Source organism: Ambystoma mexicanum, chromosome 4p (assembly GCF_040938575.1).
Source record: "Ambystoma mexicanum isolate Mex_15411 chromosome 4p, UKY_AmexF1_1, whole genome shotgun sequence".
NCBI lineage: Eukaryota > Metazoa > Chordata > Amphibia > Caudata > Ambystomatidae > Ambystoma > Ambystoma mexicanum.
In genome coordinates this window covers 380,929,357-380,953,284 of record NC_090927.1, presented here as the reverse complement: position 1 = coordinate 380,953,284, position 23,928 = coordinate 380,929,357, and the positions used below count along the sequence as shown (strand labels likewise).

Below are 23,928 nucleotides of genomic sequence, written 5' to 3'. Positions count from 1 at the left end.
TGACACCATCCTGAGACTTGCAAGGGAGAAAGGCGATTTACACCACGACGGAGACAGAGTTCATATCTATCCCGACTTCTCGTCGTCAGTACAGACCCAGAGAAGAGCCTTCTCTAGCGCCAAACAAAGACTCCGAGAGGCGAAACTCGTATACTCTATGATGTTTCCTGCACGCCTCAGGGTACAACATAATGAGCAGACTCACTTCTTTAATTCTCCTGAGGAAGTACATCTATTTCTGGACCGTAATGGTTGCCCAGCTCACGACCCTCAACGACCCCGCGCACGGAGAGAGAGGGTCCCCAGGAATCCTCCGTAAAACCCGGGCTAAGCCCCGAAACACACACAAACTGCCGGAACACGCTCACGATCCATTAAACTATAGGGCAGAAGTCTTGGAGAGGCCCCAAGCGCCCCGAGCACAGCATCTGTTCCCTCACTCAGGCTGGGGAGGATCCCGTCGGACATGTTGGGGGTTGTCCGCGAAATGGGATTAGTTTTAAGGACTGTTCGATTGTTTACCGTTCTTTGTTCAGGGATGGACTAACAACCTCCCTCCTGGCGCTGCCAAAACTTGTTACGTGCGAATTTCTCACGTGGAAAAGCCTGCACCCCTGCAAGATGCCTCCCCTCAGTCTCACGCCCCACTCTCCACTCCCAGTCGCCAAGCGCCATGCCCCATGTGTTATATCACGGCACGCTCCAAGCCTACCTTGGCACAAACAAGGTACATCAACCACAGGACCAAGGCGTTCCCAACACAATTTCAAACTTTCCTTTACTCTCAACATTCAAGATTGTAACATGGAATATAAGGGGAGGTAACATCCCATCCAAAACCCGCAAAATCCTGCAATACCTAAGGAGGCATGAAATTGACGTGGCAATGTTACAGGAAACCCACCTGACACCCGAGAAAGAACGCACATGGGCCAAGTCGTGGGGATGCCATAGATACTATTCGTCATACTCCTCCTATTCTAGAGGAGTGGCCATTCTGGTACACAGAAGAACCAACTTCCGTCTAACACACGTGGCAAAAGACTCCATAGGAAGATCCGTCCTAGTCAAAGGCATAATAGCAGGCAAGGCGATAACCTTCATTAACTCCTACGCCCCCAATATAGATGGTCCAGACAACTTTGGCTGGGTAATGTCGCAGCTCTCCTCACTCGAGCACTCCACGGTGGTTTGGGGTGGAGACATGAACACTGTCATAGACCCGACCAAGGACAGATCACACTCCTCGTCGCAACAGATCTCTAAAGCCAGCCTGCAAATAACAGAAATCTGCCGAGCCTTTGACCTAAAAGACGCCTGGAGAACGGTTAACGGAGATTTGAGGGACTACACCTTCCACTCAGCAGTCCACAATACCAGCTCTCGCATCGATTACTTATTCTCATCCAGAACAGGCCCCCTGCAGCCCGGTCCCTGTCACATCCTGCCACGGACTCTATCAGACCATTCTCCATTAGTCCTTTGTCTCCTTCCTTCCCAATCTACTCCCAGGCTACAGAATTGGCGCTTCAAGACGGGCTCCATGCTGGACACGGTCTTCGCAGCTGAACTAAAGGAGGAGATTGAGATCTTTCTAGAAGCCAACACTGGGTCGGTATCTTCGGCCGGCGTGCTGTGGGAGTCCCTGAAATGCTTCGTAAGAGGCGTATGCCAGGCCAAGGAGAATGGCATCATCAAACTCATAAGACGTGAACTGACAACCTGCGAGAGCCACATCAAAGACCTCGAATGCCAAACCACAGACTCGAACGAACCAAAGAAGAAAACCACCCTGAAAGAGGAACTGCTGAGGTTTCACGCACTCGCCGAGCGTGAACTGAAATTTCTCCACCGCAGCGCAGTAATCAGACAATATGGCGAGGGGCAAAAACCTGGAGCTCTCCTGGCAAGGTTGGTGAGAGCTGACCACACACCGACGCCTATTACAGAAATCCGCAGTCAACAGGGAAGAACATTAACCACAGATGTCGACATGGCGGAAGAATTTGGACACTTCTATCAAAAGCTTTATAGCTCCCAACACCCCGAAAATTCCGACGCGCCACTGAGCTACCTGAGGGAGACCGAATTATACTGGGTAGAGGCACAGCTGAGAGAACCCCTCAATGAACTGATCTCCCCTGCAGAAATAACGGAGGCAATCAAATCGCTTCCAAACACCAAAGCCCCCGGCCCTGATGGCCTAACCGGTGAATTCTATAAAGCATTCGCGTCCACCCTTGCTCCCCATTTGGCCGATGTATATAATGAAGCCCTGGAGAGGGGTACCCTACCTCAGACCTTGCGTGAAGCCAATGTGATTCTCCTGCTCAAAATGGACAAGCCGCCAGATGAATGTGCATCCTACCGCCCCATTTCCCTCTTGAATTTAGATAACAAAATCCTAGCAAAAATCCTAACGAATAGACTGATGCCGCTAATGCCCGCTCTAGTTCTTGCCGACCAGGCGGGGTTCATACCAGGCCGCAATACCACATTCGGCATCAGGAGACTGTTTGGGGTGATGGGAGCACTGGACCCAGCCCAACAGGCCGTCGCCGTCCTGCTTGACGCTGAAAAAGCATTCGACTCGGTGGAATGGCCATTCCTATTCTCAGTACTCGCAAGGATGGGCCTGGGGGCTCGATTTATTAAACTAGTTTCACTACTATACTCTAAACCTACAGCCAACATAATAGTCGGCACAGCCAGATCGTCCACCATCAACCTGCAACGAGGCACCAGGCAAGGCTGCCCACTGTCAGCTCTACTATTCGCCCTGGTAATGGAACCCCTTGCCTCCAATTTACGTGAGCATAGTCAACACCGAGGTCTGGTCATAGGCCCACACAGACTCATCATCTCACTGTACGCGGATGACGTGGTTCTTTACATAAGAAACCCAGTAGATAACCTGAACACTATCATGCGCGAAGTGATCAAATTCGGGGCAGCATCTGGCCTCAAAATTAATCAAACAAAATCAATTATCTTCCCACTCACCCCTGCGACCCAGCCATTTAAAGATGACTTCCACCTCACCTGGAAAATATCCAAAGTACGTTACCTGGGCATTCAAATGTCGCTAAATCAGCAAGAAGTATTCCAGGACAATTACGAAGTGGTCTTCAAGTCCCTGACAGAAAAGGTGGCCCGCTGGAAAACCTTACCCCTAACGCTATGGGGTAGAGCCTCTCTTGTCAAGATGGTGATTCTACCAAAACTTCTGTATCTCTTCACTAACATTCCCATCCTACTTCCACAACTCTTCCTGAAAAAACTGAGGAGTCTGGTCCTGGAATTGCTGTGGGCCGGCAAACCCGCCAGAGTGGCTCACTCCACGCTAACCCTCCCAGTGACAAAAGGCGGCCTGGCGCTCCCCGACTTGGAGAAATACTACTGGGCGGCCCAGGCACAATTTCTCAGCCACTGGTACGCCACAAACCCTGTCCGACCACACGTGCAGGTTGAGAGAGCCCTTGCCTCGCCGAACCTACTGAGAGCCGTCGTCTTCGGGAACATGCCGGTCCCCAGCGATACGATGAATGTAATCCTAATAACGTACAAGATATGGAAGCTTCTGGCGCAAAAATACAATATCGACACAAGATATTCTCCACTCCTACCGGCAAGATTCATACCTGGGATTTCGTTGACATCCGAAAAAGTTTATCTCCAATGGCTAGAGAAACTTCAAATCAGAAACCTTGGGGACCTCTTCACAGAGGACGGTTTCCTAACTCCCGCTCAAGTGAGGGAAAAAGGCGGCACGACCTCGCTAGACATCTTTCTTTATTTCAGGGTACGCCACACGATGCGAGCAATCCTACCTTCCTTTCCGCAGCAACCCCAAACATGGCAGCTCTTGCACTCAGCAATTCAGTCTCAAGGGGAGGGGAGACCTCTCTCACAGATCTACAGAACCATAACTACAGACTCGTCTTCCACAGTATCCCGTACCAAATCCAGATGGGAGAAGGCCCTAAATTTAACTTTCTCCGACACCGATTGGTCCTTCATCCTTAGACAGACCCAGAAGATTGCCCTCAATACCCGCCTCAAGTTAATCCACTTTAACTACCTGCATCAAACGTACTTTACACCTGCCAAAGCAAAAATGCAGCATCCAGACTCCTCCTTCGGATGTGAGAGGTGTGGTTTGACTTCAGCGGACTTCCTACATCTGGCTTGGGAATGCCCTAAGTTGGCCCCATTCTGGTCTCAGGTGTTGGAAATCACGAGTAAGATAATCGGTGAACCGATTCTCCCAGCCAACACCGCAGCTCTGCTGGGCATGACCAGACTGCTGAAGGCCCCTACGCGAAAGTTAGCGGGCATTCTACTAACTCTGGCCCGTAGAAGAGTCGCCATAGCATGGTGCCGCGGTCCGCTCCCAACTGTCACCGCATGGTGTAGAGACATACTATATTGTCAGGATGTCGAAACTGATTTCATTAAGTTGCTACTACAGCACGCACGCCCACCTGACATCTGGGGACCCTTGGTAACTTTTTTGATGAATGAGTCGGCGGGGGCTCCGGCCTCCCCGACCCTCACTCAGTAAAACAATATCTGTTTCGGACGCATATTCATGGTTTTGGTGCAGTACATAACATATAAGAGTCAGGAGGCGGGGGGGGGGTGGGGGGGGAAGGCGGGGAGATCTTGGCTAGGCTAATTCCACCCTAATGTGGGTGAGAAGTTGTTTGTTGTTTGGAAAATAATAAAAATAAATATGTTAAAAAAAAAAAAGATTCATTCTGTTTCTTGGCCTTATGTTCCTTCCTGGATAATTGCCTTCAGTGATATATGGGCAAGACCTGAATTGACATCAACCTCTTCCCCCTCCCCAAGCCCAACCAGATAACCCCATGAGTTTTACCCACTCCTTTATTGTGGAAAGACAGACTCCCTCCTACACCCCCACCCACCCCCAGGGGATTCTTTCTTGACTATGTTATTGGGCATTTGTATAGTGCCCTTTACCATTGGTATGATTCCAAAGCAGCAGTGGGTTGAACGCCCTCGGGGACCGTAGTCCAAGGTCAATGGAGAGAGTAGTGTAGGAAATCGTGCTTGGATGCACTCAGTATGCATGCAGCCAGGGCAGATTAAGTGGTGGGGCTACATTATAGTGCTAGGCATGGTGCAGTGGTTGTGTGAGATCAGTATAACAGCAAGGCCAAATGGACTTGGCAAGCTGCATTAATTGTGAATGGGATGTGTGCGATTTTCATGGGGGATAGTTGCATTCTTAAGACAGTTGAGGTGATCATGGAGGTACAAGTGTGTGCCGGTAGGTCAAATTAAGGGTTTATCTGCATTATTTTGTTTGTTGGTGCAGAGGAGTTGGTGTGAGTGTGTGGCTTGGAGGGAGACAGTTCCTGATGAACTTCCAGTGCCTGTCGAGATGACCGCATCTCCCTTTGGGATTCAGGGCTAGACTATGGTCATCCTTGTGTCTTGTTGGGTCTGCAATTGCTTGTTGGTGGCACCTTCTCAGAGCAGTTGCATCAAGTTCTGTACCAATGGACGTACGAGTAGATCTTATATACAATGACTGGTGCTCGTGAACCCGAAGGTCCAGCATCTGGCTAGGCCTAGTTGACTAACCGTTACAACACATCAATGTCCCTTGCAGGTACTTGCCTCACCAGATTCGTGCTGGATTTCTAAAGCTTATTCCCTTGGAGGAGCCAATGTTAGAGCACAAGTGCTATTGGATCAAATTTTTCAGGTCTTGGGTAACTGTTTACAGCGGACAGTCTGGTATTCCCATTCTAATTTAGGGTTTAGATTTGTGAAGTGAAACTGCATCAAAGTCCCTTGCGAGAGCTGGGTGTACTAGAGCACTTGTTAGACCAGAGAACAGCAAGAAACAGCAATCCCAATGTTGAACCAAAATACAGGTGTTACTGCACCCCATGTGAAAGGAGTTTCGGGATCAATTTCCAGACGGATCACATTAAGCATTGCAAGATCCGAGAAACATTCATGTCTTTTGGAGGACAACCAGATCTGGCCCAAATCATATCTTTCAATATTGGTGCTAAAGGCCCTCTGCATGTAGTGCTGCTTAATACATTCCCAGATAAGCAAGATTAGATAGAGATTGCTAATCGTGCCCTGGTATGTAATTGTGCTCAAAAGCTTAAGATTAGCAAGGATAGACTTCTCCTGGACGGATACCGTAGTGCACATCTGGAGAAGGCAGTCACCAAGCGCTGTCATGGTTGTTGGTACTTAAGGGCTATTAGTGCCTGTATCACAAGCTAGTGCCTGGGTTAGGAGTCTAGCACACGCGATACAGATAATTGGTGATCAGTCTCTGGTCTCAGAGCATAGTTTATACCTGGTGAAGGAAGTCAATAATCCAGCTCTGTCAGGAATGCATGTTTCTAGTCTAGGGTAATGGTTCCAAGTAGTTGGAGGTAGATATCTCCTGGCGTGAGCATTTTGTATACCTGGTGGGGGACAACGGACCGACAGCAGGCCCAGTAATAGCATAGGGCACGAGTGCTACTATGCCCACAGTTTGGAGTCCTGGCTGATAACCTCTAGGCTGGATGAGGGTAGCGCAGTCAACCAACCGCAGTGGCAAGAGACTAGGCGTTTCCCCAAGTATATAGGGGGCCAGCCAGTGCATAGTGTTCAATTTAGTTGATCATAGGAGCTGGTTCCTGTGTCCCAGTTCTTACCTGCCTGTATTGAAGGGGTTTAATCAAGCCATTTCTTGGACATGGTGGTAGGTCGAGTGGTCAGAGCAGTCCAGTACATGTTTTTAAGGTGGGGGGCTAGTGGGAGGGGGATCCGGGTTTTGAGTGCCTTCCGGAAACCCATGTAGTCTTGGTTGTGTATTGCGGGGAGGTAGCAAGTTCCACAAGGCCGAATTGGAGGCGGGGTCCACTGGGGTGGGGTGGCATGCTAGACCTTGGGGTGCAGGCATAAACTTTTCTTGGAGATATTTGGGTCTGCTTTTTGCACCACTGAGTATTACACAGGATTTTGAAAGTGGTCCTACGTCCAATTGGGAACCAGTGTAGGGTGCAGAGAGCAGGTGAGACATGACCCCCTTCGTCCCAGTACGAGAATCAGTCTGCCAGCTAAATTTGGACCAAATAGAGCGAGTTCCCATAGTGAAGTCAACTGTAGTCTATTGGGGTAGGTGAGGTAAGGGAAGATGCGTTTCAGCTGCCTAAAGTGGAAAAGACAGGATTTGGATGCATTATTGATGTTTTTGGTCCAAGTCCATTGTGCAGCCAAGGTTTTGACAGTGATGGTTGGTCGGGGGGAAATCACAGGGGGTTGGGGAGTACCGAGTGAGGGTGACCAGGGAGTCAGTTGGGGGAAATAGAGTTGTTTTGCCGCATACCATAATGTCCATTTTTCCCTGGGTTCAGAAGGAGAGGTTAGTCGTTATCCAGCAGTCAATGACAGTGAGATATGCTGCTAGGTCAAGGCAAGGGTCGGGGGTCGATTAAGGAATTCAAGAGGATTAGTGGGTCATCAGCATGGTTATAGAATGCGAGGTTGTATGAGCAGATGATCCCTGGCGGGCAGGTGTGATGTAAAGGTTGAAGAGAAGGGGTGAAAGGCAGGTGCCTTTGGATACTCCAATGTTCACTGGGCGTGCAGTGGTGAGAAAAGTGGCGAGATGGGTTATTTGCTATCTGTTAGCGAGGAATTAAGCGATCCAGTTGAGCGCTGAATCCGTTTGAAATGAATTTTATGTCAGCCTAGATAGAGATCAGTGTGGTTTCGGTTTGGTGGCGCAGATGCAAATCTGATTGCACAGGGTCTAGATTGTTCAATTCCACAAAACCATTGAGCTGAGTATGCAGTACGGTCAACAAGTTTTAGAATCGGGTGTTGGATAAGGGCCTGTAGTTGATGGTAATGGTATGTTTAGAAGATGTTTGACATGTGCAGGTTTTAGGGTTCTGGGACGTTTCCGGAGGTGAATCATTAAGAATGGACCTCACTGGTTCTCCTGCACAAGTGGATGTGAAGATTTGAGGAGAGAGGCAGGACAAAGGCCTAGAGGCAGCCGGAAGGTCAGCTGTCAGATAGTAGTTTGACGAACTCCTCGCTTGAAATAGGGTTCAAAGAGCAGAATGAAGGGTTCTGAAAGGGTAGAAGGGTTGATTTAGAGCAGGTGTTGGATGGGTGGACAGGTTGGAGAGCTTGGCATAAGGGTAGCCATTCAGGCTAGGGCTGGTTTGTGGAAATGTTCGGGCTGCAGTGCAGGTGAGAAGCTCCTTGCTGCTGCTCTGGCAGCTCAGGATTCTTTTAGTGTAATAGGTTTTTTTGTCCTTTCGGATCTCCGATTGTAATTTCAGTGATGGTTGGCAAACGTGGGGTCCTAGAGGCTTGCCATATGCGCTCAAGTGTGCAGTTATGGGTTTTGAGAGTCTTCAGGCTGGGCGTGAAACATTTGGGGGGTGGGTCCTTTATGGGAGGGAGCAGACTTTGAGGGAGTTGGAGGAAGGAGCAAGTCATTTAGCCAGGAGTCGAAGAGCTCTGGAGGTACGTGTCTGTGGCCAGGAGTAAAGCGCAAAGCAGTGCTTCGGCCAAGTAGAATCTTGACCTTGTTGGAATTCTTGGGAGGTGGCAGCGGCACGAGGAGAGAAAGGTATGGCACAGTGGTCTGTCTATGAGGTGTTTTGGGGTGGACATTAAAATGAGGTCGGAGGAGCTGAAAATGGGTGTGGCCAGCAGTGTGTGGGTCCTGTGATGATGGGTAGAGTCATGGAGTTGTTGGGCACGCCGAACCATATCTTGAAATCCTGTAGTAGGGCGAGTGCAGGGTGGTTGTAATGTTGCCGCTAGTGAGTCGCACAGGCTGTTGGTGAAATGCCCGTCATATCTAGGGGACCTGTAGACTAGTAGGAAGCTGTGCGAGAGGGTGGGCAGGAGAGGGTTTGATTAGAAGGGATTCAGCTGTGCAGGGTTGTGTTTCGGTGGAGGCGATGGTATTTTTGACAGCCATGGAAGTCCTGAAACCGGTCTATTACATCATGGGCTTCACAGATCTAAGGACGGTTTAAGTAAAGGAGAAATCATAGCTTCCTTAAACTGGGCAGGTACCACAATGTCCTCTTGTGATTAAGCCACATTCGGATAAAATTGATTGCTGCATTGGGGAATATCTAGCTGTAGGGACTGGGAGAGGGTGTCAAATTCTTTAATATAACCAGTGATTCTTGTAAGGCCCAATGACATTCTAGAAAAGCTACCAAGACTTGGTAGTAACGTATCCAGGAGAAGAAATGCAGTTTGGCCTGACCCAAGTCGGAGTGCTGCCTGGGATGATATGTCAAACAGTGACAGGTTGGTAAAAGATGGGAGAGTTTCTGCCTCTCCCTTTTGTAGAGGGCGGCAAGAGGCAGACTTCAAAATGCAGTAAATCAGATACAAGTCTCAGGCTAATGTCAGGGCATTGGATTTAACCATATACCACACATAATCCACTTTACCCATGTGAACCCATGCTAAATTTTATTCCCAATAGAACCACAGGTAGGTCATGGTGATCAATATCTATCCCGTCCTTTAAACACTGGCTGAAATTATAGTGGTTTCGAAATTTGTTCCATCCTTTTGGCTTTAGCACTCAAATGGCAGATCGGAAAAATGCACCTTTTAAGGTGCAATCCTACCAGCTCCCTTAAATAATTTACTTATCACACCAATCCTAAAGTAACCCAATTTGGACATGTCAGATCTAGTCCATTCTAGGTCCATTTCCTTTCCCCACCAAGTCACAAAACATGGGTCAAAGAACATACTGTGAAGCAAATGCAGGTTTCCATCACAGGCAATCTAGCTTCAGGCCAAACAGCACATGGAGGATTAAAATCTTATAATGCACTTAATACCACAGACCAGTCTGAACGCACGGGACTGGGATACAAACCAGTGTTGCTTTACATTGTCTTGCGTCCAAGACGCACATGTTTCCCCATGAGCAATACTCCCAGCTACATGGATACATTACCCAATTGAATCCCTGCTTTTTGCCAGATTGACTTTCTGCATTAACCATATGCGTCCTCATTGCTGCAAACACTGTGGCATCTTAACTGAAATAAAACTGTGTTGAAGCACAAGGCTCACAATAATATGTAATGCCCTTGTAGGCAGTGGGCTTTCCCCTCAGTGGTTCCCGACTGGTCATTCCTCTCATGGCACTCCAATGAGAACATGTGGCCTTCTACATCCATTCTGGAGACCATGACAGACCCATTACAGCCCTTTGTTGCCAACATCCAGATTTAGTCAAATCATATGTTCTCCCTAAATATCTCCAAATGCTTGCATATCGTCCATACCAAGAGTGGCAATAACCTGCTTGGATACCAAGAAAGAGGCATGCTTCTCCCACAAGTCCTACTCTTCGCTCATTTAATTCCCCGAGCCCTGCCTGAAGACACGTTAGTTTCTCGAAGGAAGGGAAATCGCATCCTGCCATGTAGTCGCGCCTCAATTTCCAGAGGCAACTCTCCCACTTACCGTATGATGGATCTAGAATAGTTGCTTAATCCCCAATAGCAATTATGGGTGTTCAGCGGTGGGGGTGAGCAGAGTGGATGACCATATTGGATTGCTTGCCCGAGACTCTTTGGTGCCCATTACCTGCAGGAGTGGCTTCCTCCTTGCCTGTTGTCACGCTCTTAAGTCTTACGCCATGTGGAGTGCAAAAGCAGAGCATTTGTGTTCAAAGTTTGAAGCCTGGGAGTCTGTCCTGCCACAAAAACTGTAACCACCATCCATTTGCAGTAAGCACATTTAATTTCTGGAGGCACAACAGGTGAAATAAAGCAGAAAAGCAACAGGGTCTTTGCAGCATGAGCTGTAAAGCGTGTAGTCACGGCGGGAACAACTCACAAGCCCATGGGTACCTGCAGTAACATCGGTGCTGCATTGGCTAAATTCATGACTACAGTAAACTCAATTAGACCGACATCACTTCCACTTGTTTGCCGTCTAAACAAAGTAAGTTCTGAAAAATCCATCCTTGGCACCAACGTAAAACATCTTGGAGAATTAGTGTCCCACCTGTCTAGCCCTCAGAAGAACAGGTGGATCACTGAGAATCGGCATTACTACTGTCAACACTAAATGCAGATCCATCCCTCAAATGTGCAGCCAAATCATGCCAGCGAAAGACCTTCCGGCGAGACAAGGGTAGCACCACTTTCCAAGTCACAGATTAAAATAACTGATTCTACTCGGCCTGCAAGGATAGGACTGCCTTCCCTCCAAGAACTGACACTACCAACCACCTTTTGTCTGACATCAGTAGTCACATGATGGCAGAGCTGTCAGTTTCTGTTCCGTCTGGGAATAAAACTCAGGAGTCCGTCTCTACTGCTCTAGGCAGAGGTATTGCTTTACCAATTCCATCTCTTGAAAGCAGTTCCAAGTATGAAGGACTCTAAGACGGAGGGACAACCTTGGGGCCCCTGAATGATGCAGAGGCTAGTCAGGGAGCAAGCCATGCAATCATTGCTACCAAGGCGGATCCATCAGCCTTTAATGTCAACACTACCAGTAATATTCCAGTAAATAGACGTGGCAAAGAACTCTTTCTCTCTGCAGCCAAGGCCTCCGATGCTGCTATTAATAACTTGGTGGCAGTATCAGCAGAAGTACGCCAATCAACTATACTAGATGAACAACTTGTCCTTCAACCCCAATGAGCCTATCGCTGCATTTCCTGATAAAGCATTCCCTCAAGCAGGGAGCTGGTGTTCAAATACAACGAATTTATGCAACTCCTCTAGGATCACCCCACATAGTGCAACTAGCTGTGATTCTGCCTCCGTGTTTGGAGTTCTGGAAAATCTGCTTACCACACTCCTTACTCGATCCATTGACATCTTGAATCATTAAACGCAACAAGACTCCAGGATTAACAAATATGCAAGCTCTGTAAAACAATTGGAAACCATTGGAGGCCACTAGTTATTTGGTGAAAATGGGGGCTAACATGGAGCTGTCGATGTTAACAAACAAGCCCCTGTGCAAGTCTTCTGCACCTTACAGCCAATACCAAGAAACACCTGCAGTTAAACCGTCATCCAACGAAGAGTCTACATCCGTTGGTGAATCAGCTGCTTGACATGCACAGGTAAAAAAAAGGGAAGGTCATCAGGCAAAGCGGTATCAAAAAAGGCCTAGAGAGATCTCCCAACTCAATCACCAATATTGGTTTCAGCTCTGGGAAGGTCTTTTCTGTTTAACGGAGAAAGGCCCTCCAATGATGGGACAACAATTGACCAACATGCAGCAATACATAAAGTTACTTTAAAAAGACCACACAATGCTTGCTGTATGTTTACTTGTAAAGCACTTGGAGTAAAGGGCTGTACAAATTCAATAAAATACAAAATACAAATACGTCGCTCCAAAGGGAGAAAAGAATGTAATAAGCAAGGATGCAATCTGAAAACGTGCACAGGAAGACATGACACTTTGAAAGGAGCACCAAAATAAGGAAAGCTGTTACGAGTATGGGAATGTGTTGGGCCTGCACTCAGAACTGTGCTGTGCAAACATTCTCTATTGACAATACAAGCGTCCCCCTGAGGGGTCCTGGTGATGAGTACTCAGGAGATAAAATCTGTCACTCACGGTCCATCCACGACTGCCCCACCTAATGGGCACAAAAGGAGGCTAGGGGTACGCCAAAGTAATCAAAAGGCTGGAGCAAAGGGCAGCAAGACCGAGTGAGAACTGCAACCTGTGTATAATGTGAGACAATTGTTCAATATCCCAGTCGTTCCAACTACGGCCTCTTCGTCCAGGGCTCCTACTTCTGAGCCGAAGGGTACATCTGTTACGACAGAAGAGGAGCAAATCAATGTTCGTTCAATTTCAGCGACGTTCCTCATGTCAGCTTTTGATCGCGATACTGGAAAAACAGAAGGCTCTGCTAATTAGAAGCCTCTTTTGTAAAGATAGTCATGACAATTGTATATAGCTAATGGAATTGTTCCATTCCATCATACCGTTACACACCATTGGGAGATATGACATCAAAGCTGTCCATCAATGTGAGGAAGAAGAATTGGTTACATCTTTGGTCTACTTCTCTGATGAGATGATTATGCCACAGAACATACCCAACTTTTTTTTTTATTTATTTATTTTTTTTTTTTTTAGGGCTGATTATGAATGTATTGCATTCAACTATAAAAAATAAATAAATTCAAGTCTCGACCATCAAGGAGTTGCACCTAGCCGGTGTGAAACGGTCACCAAAGCTTGGGAAGACAGTAACCTACCTCAGGTTCCATCACGACTATCACCTCCAGTTGCCCTTGAGGGCACCTGCTCAGCTTTGGCAGTTTTAAGGGGTGGAGGGCTTGGGTCAATTACTGACAGGCACTGGAAATGGTTGGCAGGGATGGTCCACCAGAGGAAATTGCAGGGTTCCTAACAGGTTTTTTTCTCTCCTCCGCTGGAACACGAGGGGGCATCAACACCCATATGAACAAGACGACCTAGATCACATCGATTGTGTAATTGCACTATAGAAGACTTGGTTATTGGAGCCTTTAGTTCTGGCTGGATGGCCCTTCATTCAAAACTTGCAGTAAATGTTCATTCTGGGCCGCCCTATTACAAGGTCTGCAGCGGGTCCGGCTCTGGCATCCTTAGCAGGACCAGGATGCTAACGGGCCTGTTAGCATCCTCCCCATTCCCATTGAGCCCTATGGGGGCTCAAACGGGAATGTGGATGTACCGGGTCCGGGTCCCGAAAATGGGAATTACCGGGCCCGCCAAAGTCAGCATGGCCCGGTAATTCCCCATTCGTGGAACCCGGACTCAGTATGGGGGTTGCCATGCTGCTAGAAGCGGCATGGCTACCTCCATACTCGTAATGAGGCCCATTATCCTTGATAATGTCCATGACCCTGCACCGCATGGTTTTGAAAGATCTAGAGGGATGGCTTGATTCCGTTACCTGTGCTTCTCCAGTCGTGTGTCGGGATCTTAATTCTAGGATGAGGCTGAAGCAAACAATATTCATTCCTCTGGTAAAGTTTTTGAATCTAGGCTCGATTGCTTTTGCCCAAGTGGCATTAGTTGGGTAACCATACTTTATTCCAGAGGATTCGTTATGAACGGAGCATGACCCTCCGATTGTCCCCCACAGTACACAAGGATTTCGACCAAAAGTTCTATAGACTACCTGTTTGTCGCCAATGATCCCCCTTTGATAACCGATATGTGCATACACCATCACACAGAGTGATCAATTGCCTATCATCCTGAGCCTTGATATTGAAATGCCTGCCTTTGGAGATCACACAATGGAGTCAGTCTCGATAAACACCTCATCGACTCTAGTTGTGTGGACAACAAAAATTGAGACTGCAGAAGCCACGGCTCATCGGGTATTCAAAGATTTCCTACCCACTTTGTCCATTATGCCACCTGACCCCAACAGGCTTTCGGACCATTTATCAATTATGAAATATGAAGATTGTTGCACTCAGAGCATTTTTCAAAAAAACCTGTGGTAAATTGGCGGTCCACTGGACCAATTAAAATACAAACATGGCTATGATAAACTGATTAGAGCCAAAAAACTATCCAAAAAGAGTTACGTTGCTTGGCCCATTCCGTTTATGATCAATCACAACATGCAACTGGTAGGAGGCTAATTAAGGCCAAATATAACAAGTGGCCCAGACAACATTATTACCCAAGAGAAGGCCAACTGTGGAGAGAGCTGGCTTTGACTACCTTAACAAACGACTCATGGACATTTTGGCAGATCATAAACAGAAAATCTTTGATCTGCTCGGATATCAATGGAGTACCAGAGCCTGAGCGAGTAGCATTCATTTCTGAAACACTTGGTGGTCGTAATTTGAGTGCAATGGCAGCATTACGATCACCGAAGACTGAGGTCTTCGGTGGCCATTTTAGTCGGCTTACATTTCCTGATTATATCAAACTTCCACTTCCCAGCAATCATTTCGTAGAATTGGGTCTCCTACACTAGACCCCAAATAGAAATACGCCATCTGTACTATCCAGCAAACTCATTCACCACACACCTCAAAATGAACCTTCCTTATCATAATTGAGATTCACCAAAGCCTGAATTGCCGCCAAGTTGTTACTCTTCAAGCTATCCAAATTTGGAATGTCCATGCCACTGCACAAATGCCAAGAGCCCAATGTCCTCACATCATGGAAATGTTAAAAACAAGGGTTTGACAAATAACCATTGCTCTGAAGGAGAACACGGATGAGAAGTGGTTAAAATGACGACTCAGACCCCCACTTCTACTAAACCAGTTTAGCAGCAACCCCAATCAAGGGTAATACAGGCACAGTCCCAAAGTTATACCTCCTACCTCTGGGAATGTGCATATAGAGAGGTCTAGAACTTACGCCACAGCAGCCATCTGTGCAATATATTCAGTAGTTCGCTAAACTGGTTATAACAGCTATATATATATATATATATATGCACAAACATTGGTTTATAGTGATAGCCTCGAATGCAAAAGCATTGAATGCAAAAGCCTCGAAAGAAAATGTATTGAAAAATGCATTTTTCTTTTTTTTTTTAATGGGGCCCCCCTCCAACCTCCGTTTTTACCCCTTAAAACCCATTATAATAAAAAAATAAACAACCTACGAAAAAAATGTTTGAGGCTTTTGCATTCGAGGGAATCACCATTGAGCAGTTTCCTAAATGAGAATTGGAATCTGACGAACAACTATAAACAGAATCAAAAGGGATTTCTACACGTTAGTAGAGGGGCACAGCCAGTGGATAATCCTGCTCTTTGGGAACGTGGGTTGGGTCAGGCTCAAACTTCTGAAGAGGTGGGAGCCGATAGTTGCAACACACAATGGATGGTGCAATCATAAAAGGTTCCATAAAATAGAAAACCAATGCACACAACCAACTAAAAATACTAAACACATCCCTGTAAAAGAACCACAGAATACAGATTTTCACAAGAAAGGGCAGCAATGTTAACTTCGGAGGAAAGGTTCTCAAAAAAGTAATAAAGGAGGGAGCTTAAAGGTCACTGCAGCTTTAAAAGTGGCTAGTGAGGCAGGGCCTCTAAAAGAACTTCAGTTTTTGTCTTGGGTGCTTGACAGTGTCTGGACAGGATACTAGGCACTTTGCTACGATCAAGCCGGTGTCAAGACATTCGAGTTGTGCAGTCCCACAAGTGAGTCTGCTCGAAGGGTGTGCTCCCATTGGGTCAAGTCCGTGTTTGAAATTGAGTCAATGACTTCCAGTAGGGCATGCAATCATTCGAATGGGTTACTTCCAGGAGTCCAGCTGGCGACGGGGTTGAGACGAGACAGTCCATGGGTCAAGCTGGCACATGGAGGTCTCTAAAAGCAGGTAGGCTAAAAAGCAGAGACAGCCAAAAGCAGTACAGCCAGTCTTGTTGCAGCTTTAAGTGTGTCATTCATGATCAAGCCAGCATCAAATGTGTCTCGAAGTGACAAAACAGGGTTGCAGCTGATTATGGACGTCTGGGTTGCAAGGATGCCCAGTCCAGTGTCTTTAGGGATAATGCGAGTCTATAGCTCTGCACTTCCATTCTAAGGAGTTGTCTAGCACTTACAAGAGTTCATTCACCTCCAGTGAGCAAGATGGTTGCAGAGTGCAGGAAGCAGAGATCTTGGTACATAGCAAAGTCACCAACACTGTTTACTTGGGATGGATAGGATCTTAGTGGATTCCTTCTGTCTTTGCCTGTTCAAAGGTCCTCTGCATTAGGAGGCAGATTCCCAAATGTTCAGTGAAACCTTGGGCGTCCAAAGACTAATCGACCAAGTAAAGTGGTTTCTCTCCTTATAAGACAATGTCAGAGTATTGGTCCAAAGGAAGCATGCTGCAAGGGGTACTATCCAGGTTAAGTGCACTTTACTTTCTGAATAGCCAGAGTGCTTTAGTCTGCAGAAAGTGAGGAGGTACAGGGAAGTAGAGAGCCCAAGCAGAAACCAAGATGAGGCACCAGTCCCAGCCTCATCTCCAACCCTGCACCACCACCCCTCTGCCCCTCCACTACTCCATCCCCTTCCTTGGCACATGGTTGCACTAAAAGGAGGGAGTCCGATTAGTAGATCTCCCCTTCAGAAAGAATTGCCCCAATTCAAATGGAAAAAGCTACAGCTTTCACACCTTTGCAGATGACAGTCTGCCACAATGGGTCAGCGACCCAGCACTAGCATGTGCCAGTGTCAAATATCCAGATGTGGGTGAAGTCTTTCTGCCAACATTCACCTTCAATCTGCACCCTTTACCGATCTTGTGTTCAAAACTCCGGTCCTCCAGTATCACCTACCTGTCCAATTGCCCTCTTCCGGTTATGTGATTTTCTCTGCATTTTGGCTTTCGGTGAAACTTAGCACTCCGATTTATTTTTGGTAAAATGACTGCATAGCCCTCTGCCTCGCTACCCACTCAGTCCTCAGCAAAACAGAGTGCTTCTGTAGCCCGACAGGTCTCCCACTATCACTTTGCTCATTTTCATAAATGAATTAACTTCACCCTTTGAATGTCACTTTCCTCCCATCTTGGCGGATCCCTTCTTTGTAGGTTGGCTCTCCATAGACCGCCTCCTTGGTCAATTTCAATCTTATGTTTTTAAATCCATCCATAGTTTCACCAGGAACAGCCATTAACTACTCCTCACTCCCCCTGTACTGCTGCCCTCACCCACAGACATTCCACACACTGGCCAGCTCATCTAAAAGGTTTGCACACAAAAAAAACCTCAAGTCGCCCTCAAGGGTACCTACTCTGGCTTGAAACAGCCACTCAAGCAGAGCGCCATCATGTCTCCGTAAAGATAAACAACCCCAAATAGTTTTGCTTTCAATGCCGATCTCACTCCATAGATGGCATTGATCACTCAAATACAAATAAATGTACACATGCCAGAGCTTGCTGGTTCCATCTCCTGACTACACGTTGCTTTCCAAGTGGACTCACCATCCTCTACCAATGTTGCAGCACGGCAGACATTGAACGAGCACAATCAGCGCGAGAGCAATCAATGGCAGTAATTTGTGGAGATGGATTGGTTTCAGGCCAGCATAGATCTTGGTGGCATCACACCCCTGCTCTGCATTCAGGATTTCAACAGTTCACATTGCAACAGCTCGTCAAGAAAGGTTTCTGCTACAGATGGAGGAACCTTTGGTGACAAATTAACCTCAGATTCTAATTTGCTGCCCAGCGTAATACTTTTCTAGGGGGCAGAGTTAATGCAAAACTGGAGCAAGGACCTTTGCACTTTCAAGCCCAATGAGACTGATGTGAACTCTCATTACCCTTCTAACTTGTCCAACAGTTGAATGTGACCTGATCATATTGCCTGTGCACCATATTTCCGGAGCTGGTGTTCCATTCACCACATTAAACATTCCTGGTGTTATCCCAGTAAGGCTGAAATCAAGAGTTGATTTAAGTGCCTGCGGACAATGATTGGTAAAAGAAAGTCATGGACTGATGAAACACCCCCATTGTAGTCTGAACTGCAAGCACAGGATAAATTGGAAAGCAAGGCACAGGCGTGCCGATGTATGAAGATCATAACAATCTTAAGAAATTCCAGATGTAAGCACCATCTGCCTCGAGGCATCACCCAATACTTGTGGGTCAAACACAGTGACAAACATACCTCTAGAACTAGGTCAATGCTATAGAAAGTACATCCAGCACATGGTTATTCATTATGTGGCATTCCAGATGTATCAACTACTGCTCCCAGGATCCTTCACTACCGACTGTTGCCAAGGGTTGATGGATATTTTAAGAGCAAAACTAGAGGGCCACATAATGGGTAACCTTGGACCTAGCCGTCATCTAACAGCAGGTTTGGTACACCTCGTCCACTGCAGTTTTCTTTCCCCAACTGCACTTTGCATGGGACCACAAGTATAACGAAGCAAAGCAAAGCAAAAAGTGGCAGCATACTAAGCCGTAGGCCAAATAAAACGCAAACCGGACTAGAAGATCCTCTGGACAGTTGGCATGTATAAAAGTCATTCAGCAATTGGCTTTACTGAGGCTAGAAAAAGGTCATGGATAGAGTATCTAGACGTCAGGATGCTGCCTTCTCAGGCTTGCAGTTAAATGCAGGCTGGGAGTAGTAACACCCAAGCACATTCAAACAGGAATAAACTATACTAGTGTTGGTCAAAAGAACACTGGGAAAGTGCTGTTACTATAACACTGAGGGCACAATTCAGAGCCTGTGCTAGATATAGAGTGGAAAGCCAACATTCTTCCCACCAGTTTTCAGCACCATCATTCTGAGATGGGTGGAAATATTGGAAGGGAAATGTTGCTTCCCAGCAGCAAAAGCTGCTAAAATCCATCGTTGCAGGGGAAACATGTGCTCCAGTGGCTTAGCGAGCATTTCTCAAAATACCGTCACTTTTCCAATTTTCTTAAACTTTCATTTAACTAGAAAAGTGGTGCTACAGTCTGAGAAATGCTATGTACATAATGGGAGAATACGTGCTGTGTGCTTTAACGGCACCTCCAAGGGTACCGTTAATGTACGCATCTGTTGGCTGGTGCAGGAAGGGTGTTCTGGCCTCTGAATGCAGTCATTGCCAGCAAGGTGGTTGGCAAGGCTGTTGCCATGCCGCAAATCACGGCTTTGCAGGAGCGGCGGGCTTAGTTTCTTGCCACCACCCCGTAATACACGGGACTGCACGTTTTCGTGGAAAAGTGTCTCACGGCACTTCTCCATTTTAACATGCAGCTCTGAATCAGGCCCAGAGTCCCTGATCCTTCTCGTTACAGGGCACGAGCCCATTAGATAAGACCTTCATGCCATCGGGTCCCCGTCCCCCTGCTTTTCTCACCAAGAACAGAGAAGCGCACATCTTTGTCCATGAATTGCTGAGCGTTCAGAATAATCCTTGAGAGCGACTCCACACAATCCACAAGTATGGCATCTAAAAAATAAATAAATATATAAATAAAATGTTAAAAAATTATAGTTAATAACAGTTAAACTATAATAGGTCCATTTCACAACAGTGACTTCAAAGAATCAACCTAACCTGTTTGAAGAGTGGGCTGTGACCATGCTGCCGAGACCAACACCACTATAAGGGCTAACCTACAAAGCAAAAACAAAAAGAAATGCACTTAGAAACACATTTACATCCAGGTCACCACACAAAGATGCCTCATAGTAAACCCTTCAAAGGTCACCATCTTAGTTTGCATAGCTTATCACTTAAAGGTTTCCGGTTATGGAGGATGGTGCCTCAAGCACGTACTAAGAGGAGGGCAGCTGTGAAGGTAATTACACTGGCTGAGCAAACTGCCTTAAGCACTCACTAAAGGGCACCGACAATATCAGTTAACTAAATAAACATTCAGTGAACACGTTTAAAGTGTTTCTCAAAACTTACACAGGGATGTCCGTGTTTGAGGCGGCCTGAGTAAAAAAAAAATGTTGAAGCCCTCGTGCTAATCTTTCGCACTGCAATTAGGAGATGCGATGAGTGAGCGAGCGCGAGCAGGCTCCCAATGCAGCTGGGGCAAGCGAAAATCGTGTTAGTCTGGTGCACTTAACATCCAAAAGAGTTGCAGAATACACTGGAGACTGGACACACTGAAAAATTCTCACAAAAATCATGTCATGGTCACATCTTCCGCCAATAGCCGGGACGATAGCACAGCCAGTAGAGTGCTAGCTTTGACATCTGTGCAGAGCCTGATGACCCAGGGTCGTATCCCGGCTGGGCCAAACTCAGCCTTTCAACCTTCCGAGGTCGATAAATGAGCACCACACACTGTCGGTAATAAGCAGCGCTCAGATACCTGAGGGTTTGTAGCACTATGTAAATGCTAAATTATTATTATTAATATCTAGAGTCATGACCCATCTTGTCCACTGTAGTCCGATTAAATCTTCACACTGCTACTAATGTGAGATGCAGTAGGACATTTCCATCACGATAACTGTGCCAGAAGCCTTCCTTATTCCCATGTGCGTTTTGGCTCTCTAAAGATCTATATTCGCAAAGCCAACTAGAGTAGTAGCGTGTCTATGTACCCCAAGCATTCCGATTGCACCAGACCCTGAGTTTATTAGAGTCAATTTGATGGTTTGAGGTTTATGGGGTCCAAGTTCCCCCATACTCTCCCCACCCCTACTCCAGTGCGTTACTGTGTAAGAAATGGAAAGGATGCAGTGTAACAAATTGAAAGGATGCCTTATTTGGGAGCATGGTTTCCATGATTGGTGTGGCCTCAAAAGTGCACAAACCATAGTAAGGTACATAATATAATGTATGTGTACCTTACTAGGGTTTGTGTACTTTTCAAGCCATCTTTTATAAACAGAAATCCATAAAATATTTCTAGGTTTATAAAAGATGGCTTGAAAAGTACACAATTCAAGCCATTTTATATCAGGACTGGCAAAACCCGAGGTGTCTGTCCTTTGGAAAAGCTTTATAAAAGATGTCTTAAATTGTGTACTTTTCAAGACATTTTATGGACATAGAAATATGTTAGTGATGTTTATAAAGGATGGCTTGAAAGTACACAATTCAAGCCTCTTTAATAAAGCTTTGCCAATGGACAAAGACCCCTTGGGCTCTGTGATCCTTGCTATGCAGAGCAGAGAGCCCGAGGAGTCTGACCCTCGGCGAACCTGGGGGGCGGAATCTCGCCAAGGGTCAGTGACCTGGGGAAGGGACCATACATTCTTCTCATTACCTCTCGCACGAGCAGTGACTGACAGAAGTGCCAGCGACAGCGTTGCCGATATTGCAACTTCCAGTTTCAGCGATGCTGTGGCTGTCTGACACTTCTGTCAGTTACAGCTTGCCTGACTTTAAAATGGCAGGCAGAGCTCCCGTTATGGCTACGGCCATGGCAGGATGTGTCCCACCATGGCGTGGCGGGACAAGGGGGGCCACTCCAGGGCCCATCTCCACTTTTTGGAGACTGCCAGGGCCCAGCCACAGCAAAGAACTACCTGCTCCCATACCCCACATATAGAACTAGAAGACCACAAATCATTTGTGATTGATGGAATCACTACAGTTTCTGAAGCCTATCATTTTGTGCAAGAATACTCCGCATTTTAATTTCACTGGCGTAGATTTTCCTATATCGACATATCATTATTGGTGTATCAAATAGGTGTGACTACCAAAAGTAATAGTTTTATCTACATAAAAAAAAGGATAATTGCAACACAATAGACTTTACTCAGTGGTGCAGTTAGATATCTACCGACTACTCGTGTACCAGTCTTTTAAAAACATATCAAAGCACCATCATAACCTCTCTGGGGATGCTCCCCCCGAAAACTGAATAAGGCAGTTGGGGTATGGGCCTCAAACAGGCCTAAGGCCAGAAATCATGCAGAAAACAGGCTGTCCAAGAAAGGGGCAGAGAGGTGATCTGCACATAACAGAACCAAGAAAGGAGCACCATGGGAGCTACAGTTGCAGCCTGCACTCTGCCCGGTACCGCTGGAGGGTGAAGTGGCAATGGTCGGGACCATAGGCTGATGGCACCAGCAGGTTGAATGTGTCCCAGCTACAGAGTAGATCTGCAGGCAAGGGTCTGACAGTAGGGCACCCTGCGAAAGAAAGGCCTGCAAGTGTCCACCCCTTGAAACATTAAGTATGTCTTTGTCTAGAGACTCCTTGCGGCAGATTAGCTCCGAATACTGGCTTGTTGACGGGGGTTTCATGAGAACACGATAGATGTTATATTACACACAACCATAAAACAGACTTCCACAGCACGCTCAGGTAGGCCATGCATGAGAAGGCCGTCACGTGCAGTTTTTCACTGGATTTGTGGGACTCGATTTTGTACAGACATTCAGGAAACGGTTTTTCTGAGTTTCAAATGGAAAAGTAAAAGTCCCAGAATCCAAAAGGTAAACACCCAACCCTAGATCCCCCTCCTCACGTAGGGCCACAGAAAAGCAAATGCGTTCAACGCCACTCAGCGGCACCCCTCTGGAAATGTATACATGCTTTCCTACCTAGAAACCCATTCTAGGTAGAGAAGAGTTGAAGTAAAGTAAAGCATATAGAGCACCCTAGATATTCCACCCTTGTGGGAGAAAGTCACTCGATGAGAAACTTCATCACAGACCACTAAATCTAAAAATATAAAAAAATAAAAATACATTAAACCCCACAGCTCAACTACAATACCTCATCAACCGAGGCTGCGCCATAATCCACGGTAATCTGTAGCGACAACTACAGTCACGAAAGGACAGAAAAGAGACGGCCTGCACTTAAAAACAGAACGACCGCACAAATAAGGCGTGCCCGACTTCCTGTTTATAAAATGTCCGGTATTCAGCCCAAGGGTCAATTAAGCACAGGACACGTGTTGCTTTACAATTACACGCCTTTCACAATAACCGAACTTGCTGCCAGGTTTCCCAATTGAGCAGCGCCCTTCCAGGCCCAAGTCTTAATGAGATGACGTTAGGCTGCCCAGTCTTACGGAAGAGGCGGTGTGCGGTTCCCAGGCCCAGGTGTTCAGCATCCGTGTATTTACCTATTTACTTTTGTTTCCGTGCAAAAAGCGTTGCCTGATATTGAAAGTAACAGCAATATCATGACTCATGTATTTATAAGGGTCAATATTATACCGTCCGATTTGCCCCATCGAAACGTCATCTTTACCTCGGCCCGACTTTTTAGCCAGTGACGAATTTCATGTCGGGGTTTGTTGGTCAATGTTTTGTAATGGGAAACTAGTAAAGCGGTGGGAGTACCTTTGATGAATAAACGATACACAATTATAATTCCCAAAGACACATTCCTGTAAGGGATACAGAAAACCCGAAAAATAATCAACTTTATTTTTAACCTTTTTTTGAAGACTACAGTTCCTTACATGGTCATGCATTCAAACAT

The 23,928-nt window shown here is 46.6% G+C and overlaps 1 protein-coding gene across 1 annotated transcript in view; it reads right to left on the bottom strand.

Moving 5' to 3' along the window:
• LOC138453255 (uncharacterized) overlaps positions 1–23,455 on the bottom strand; it is a 452,395-nt gene extending 428,940 nt beyond the window's left edge. Inside the window, exons 1-3 of the mRNA XM_069605925.1 lie at positions 23,212–23,455; positions 20,077–20,135; positions 19,876–19,968 (exon numbers count right to left, since the gene is read on the bottom strand). Of these exons, the coding sequence (XP_069462026.1) occupies positions 19,876–19,968; positions 20,077–20,135; positions 23,212–23,234 (175 nt within the window). The 5' untranslated portion in view covers positions 23,235–23,455. The remainder of the gene's footprint in view (positions 1–19,875; positions 19,969–20,076; positions 20,136–23,211) is intronic.
• Positions 23,456–23,928: the final 473 nt, after the last annotated feature.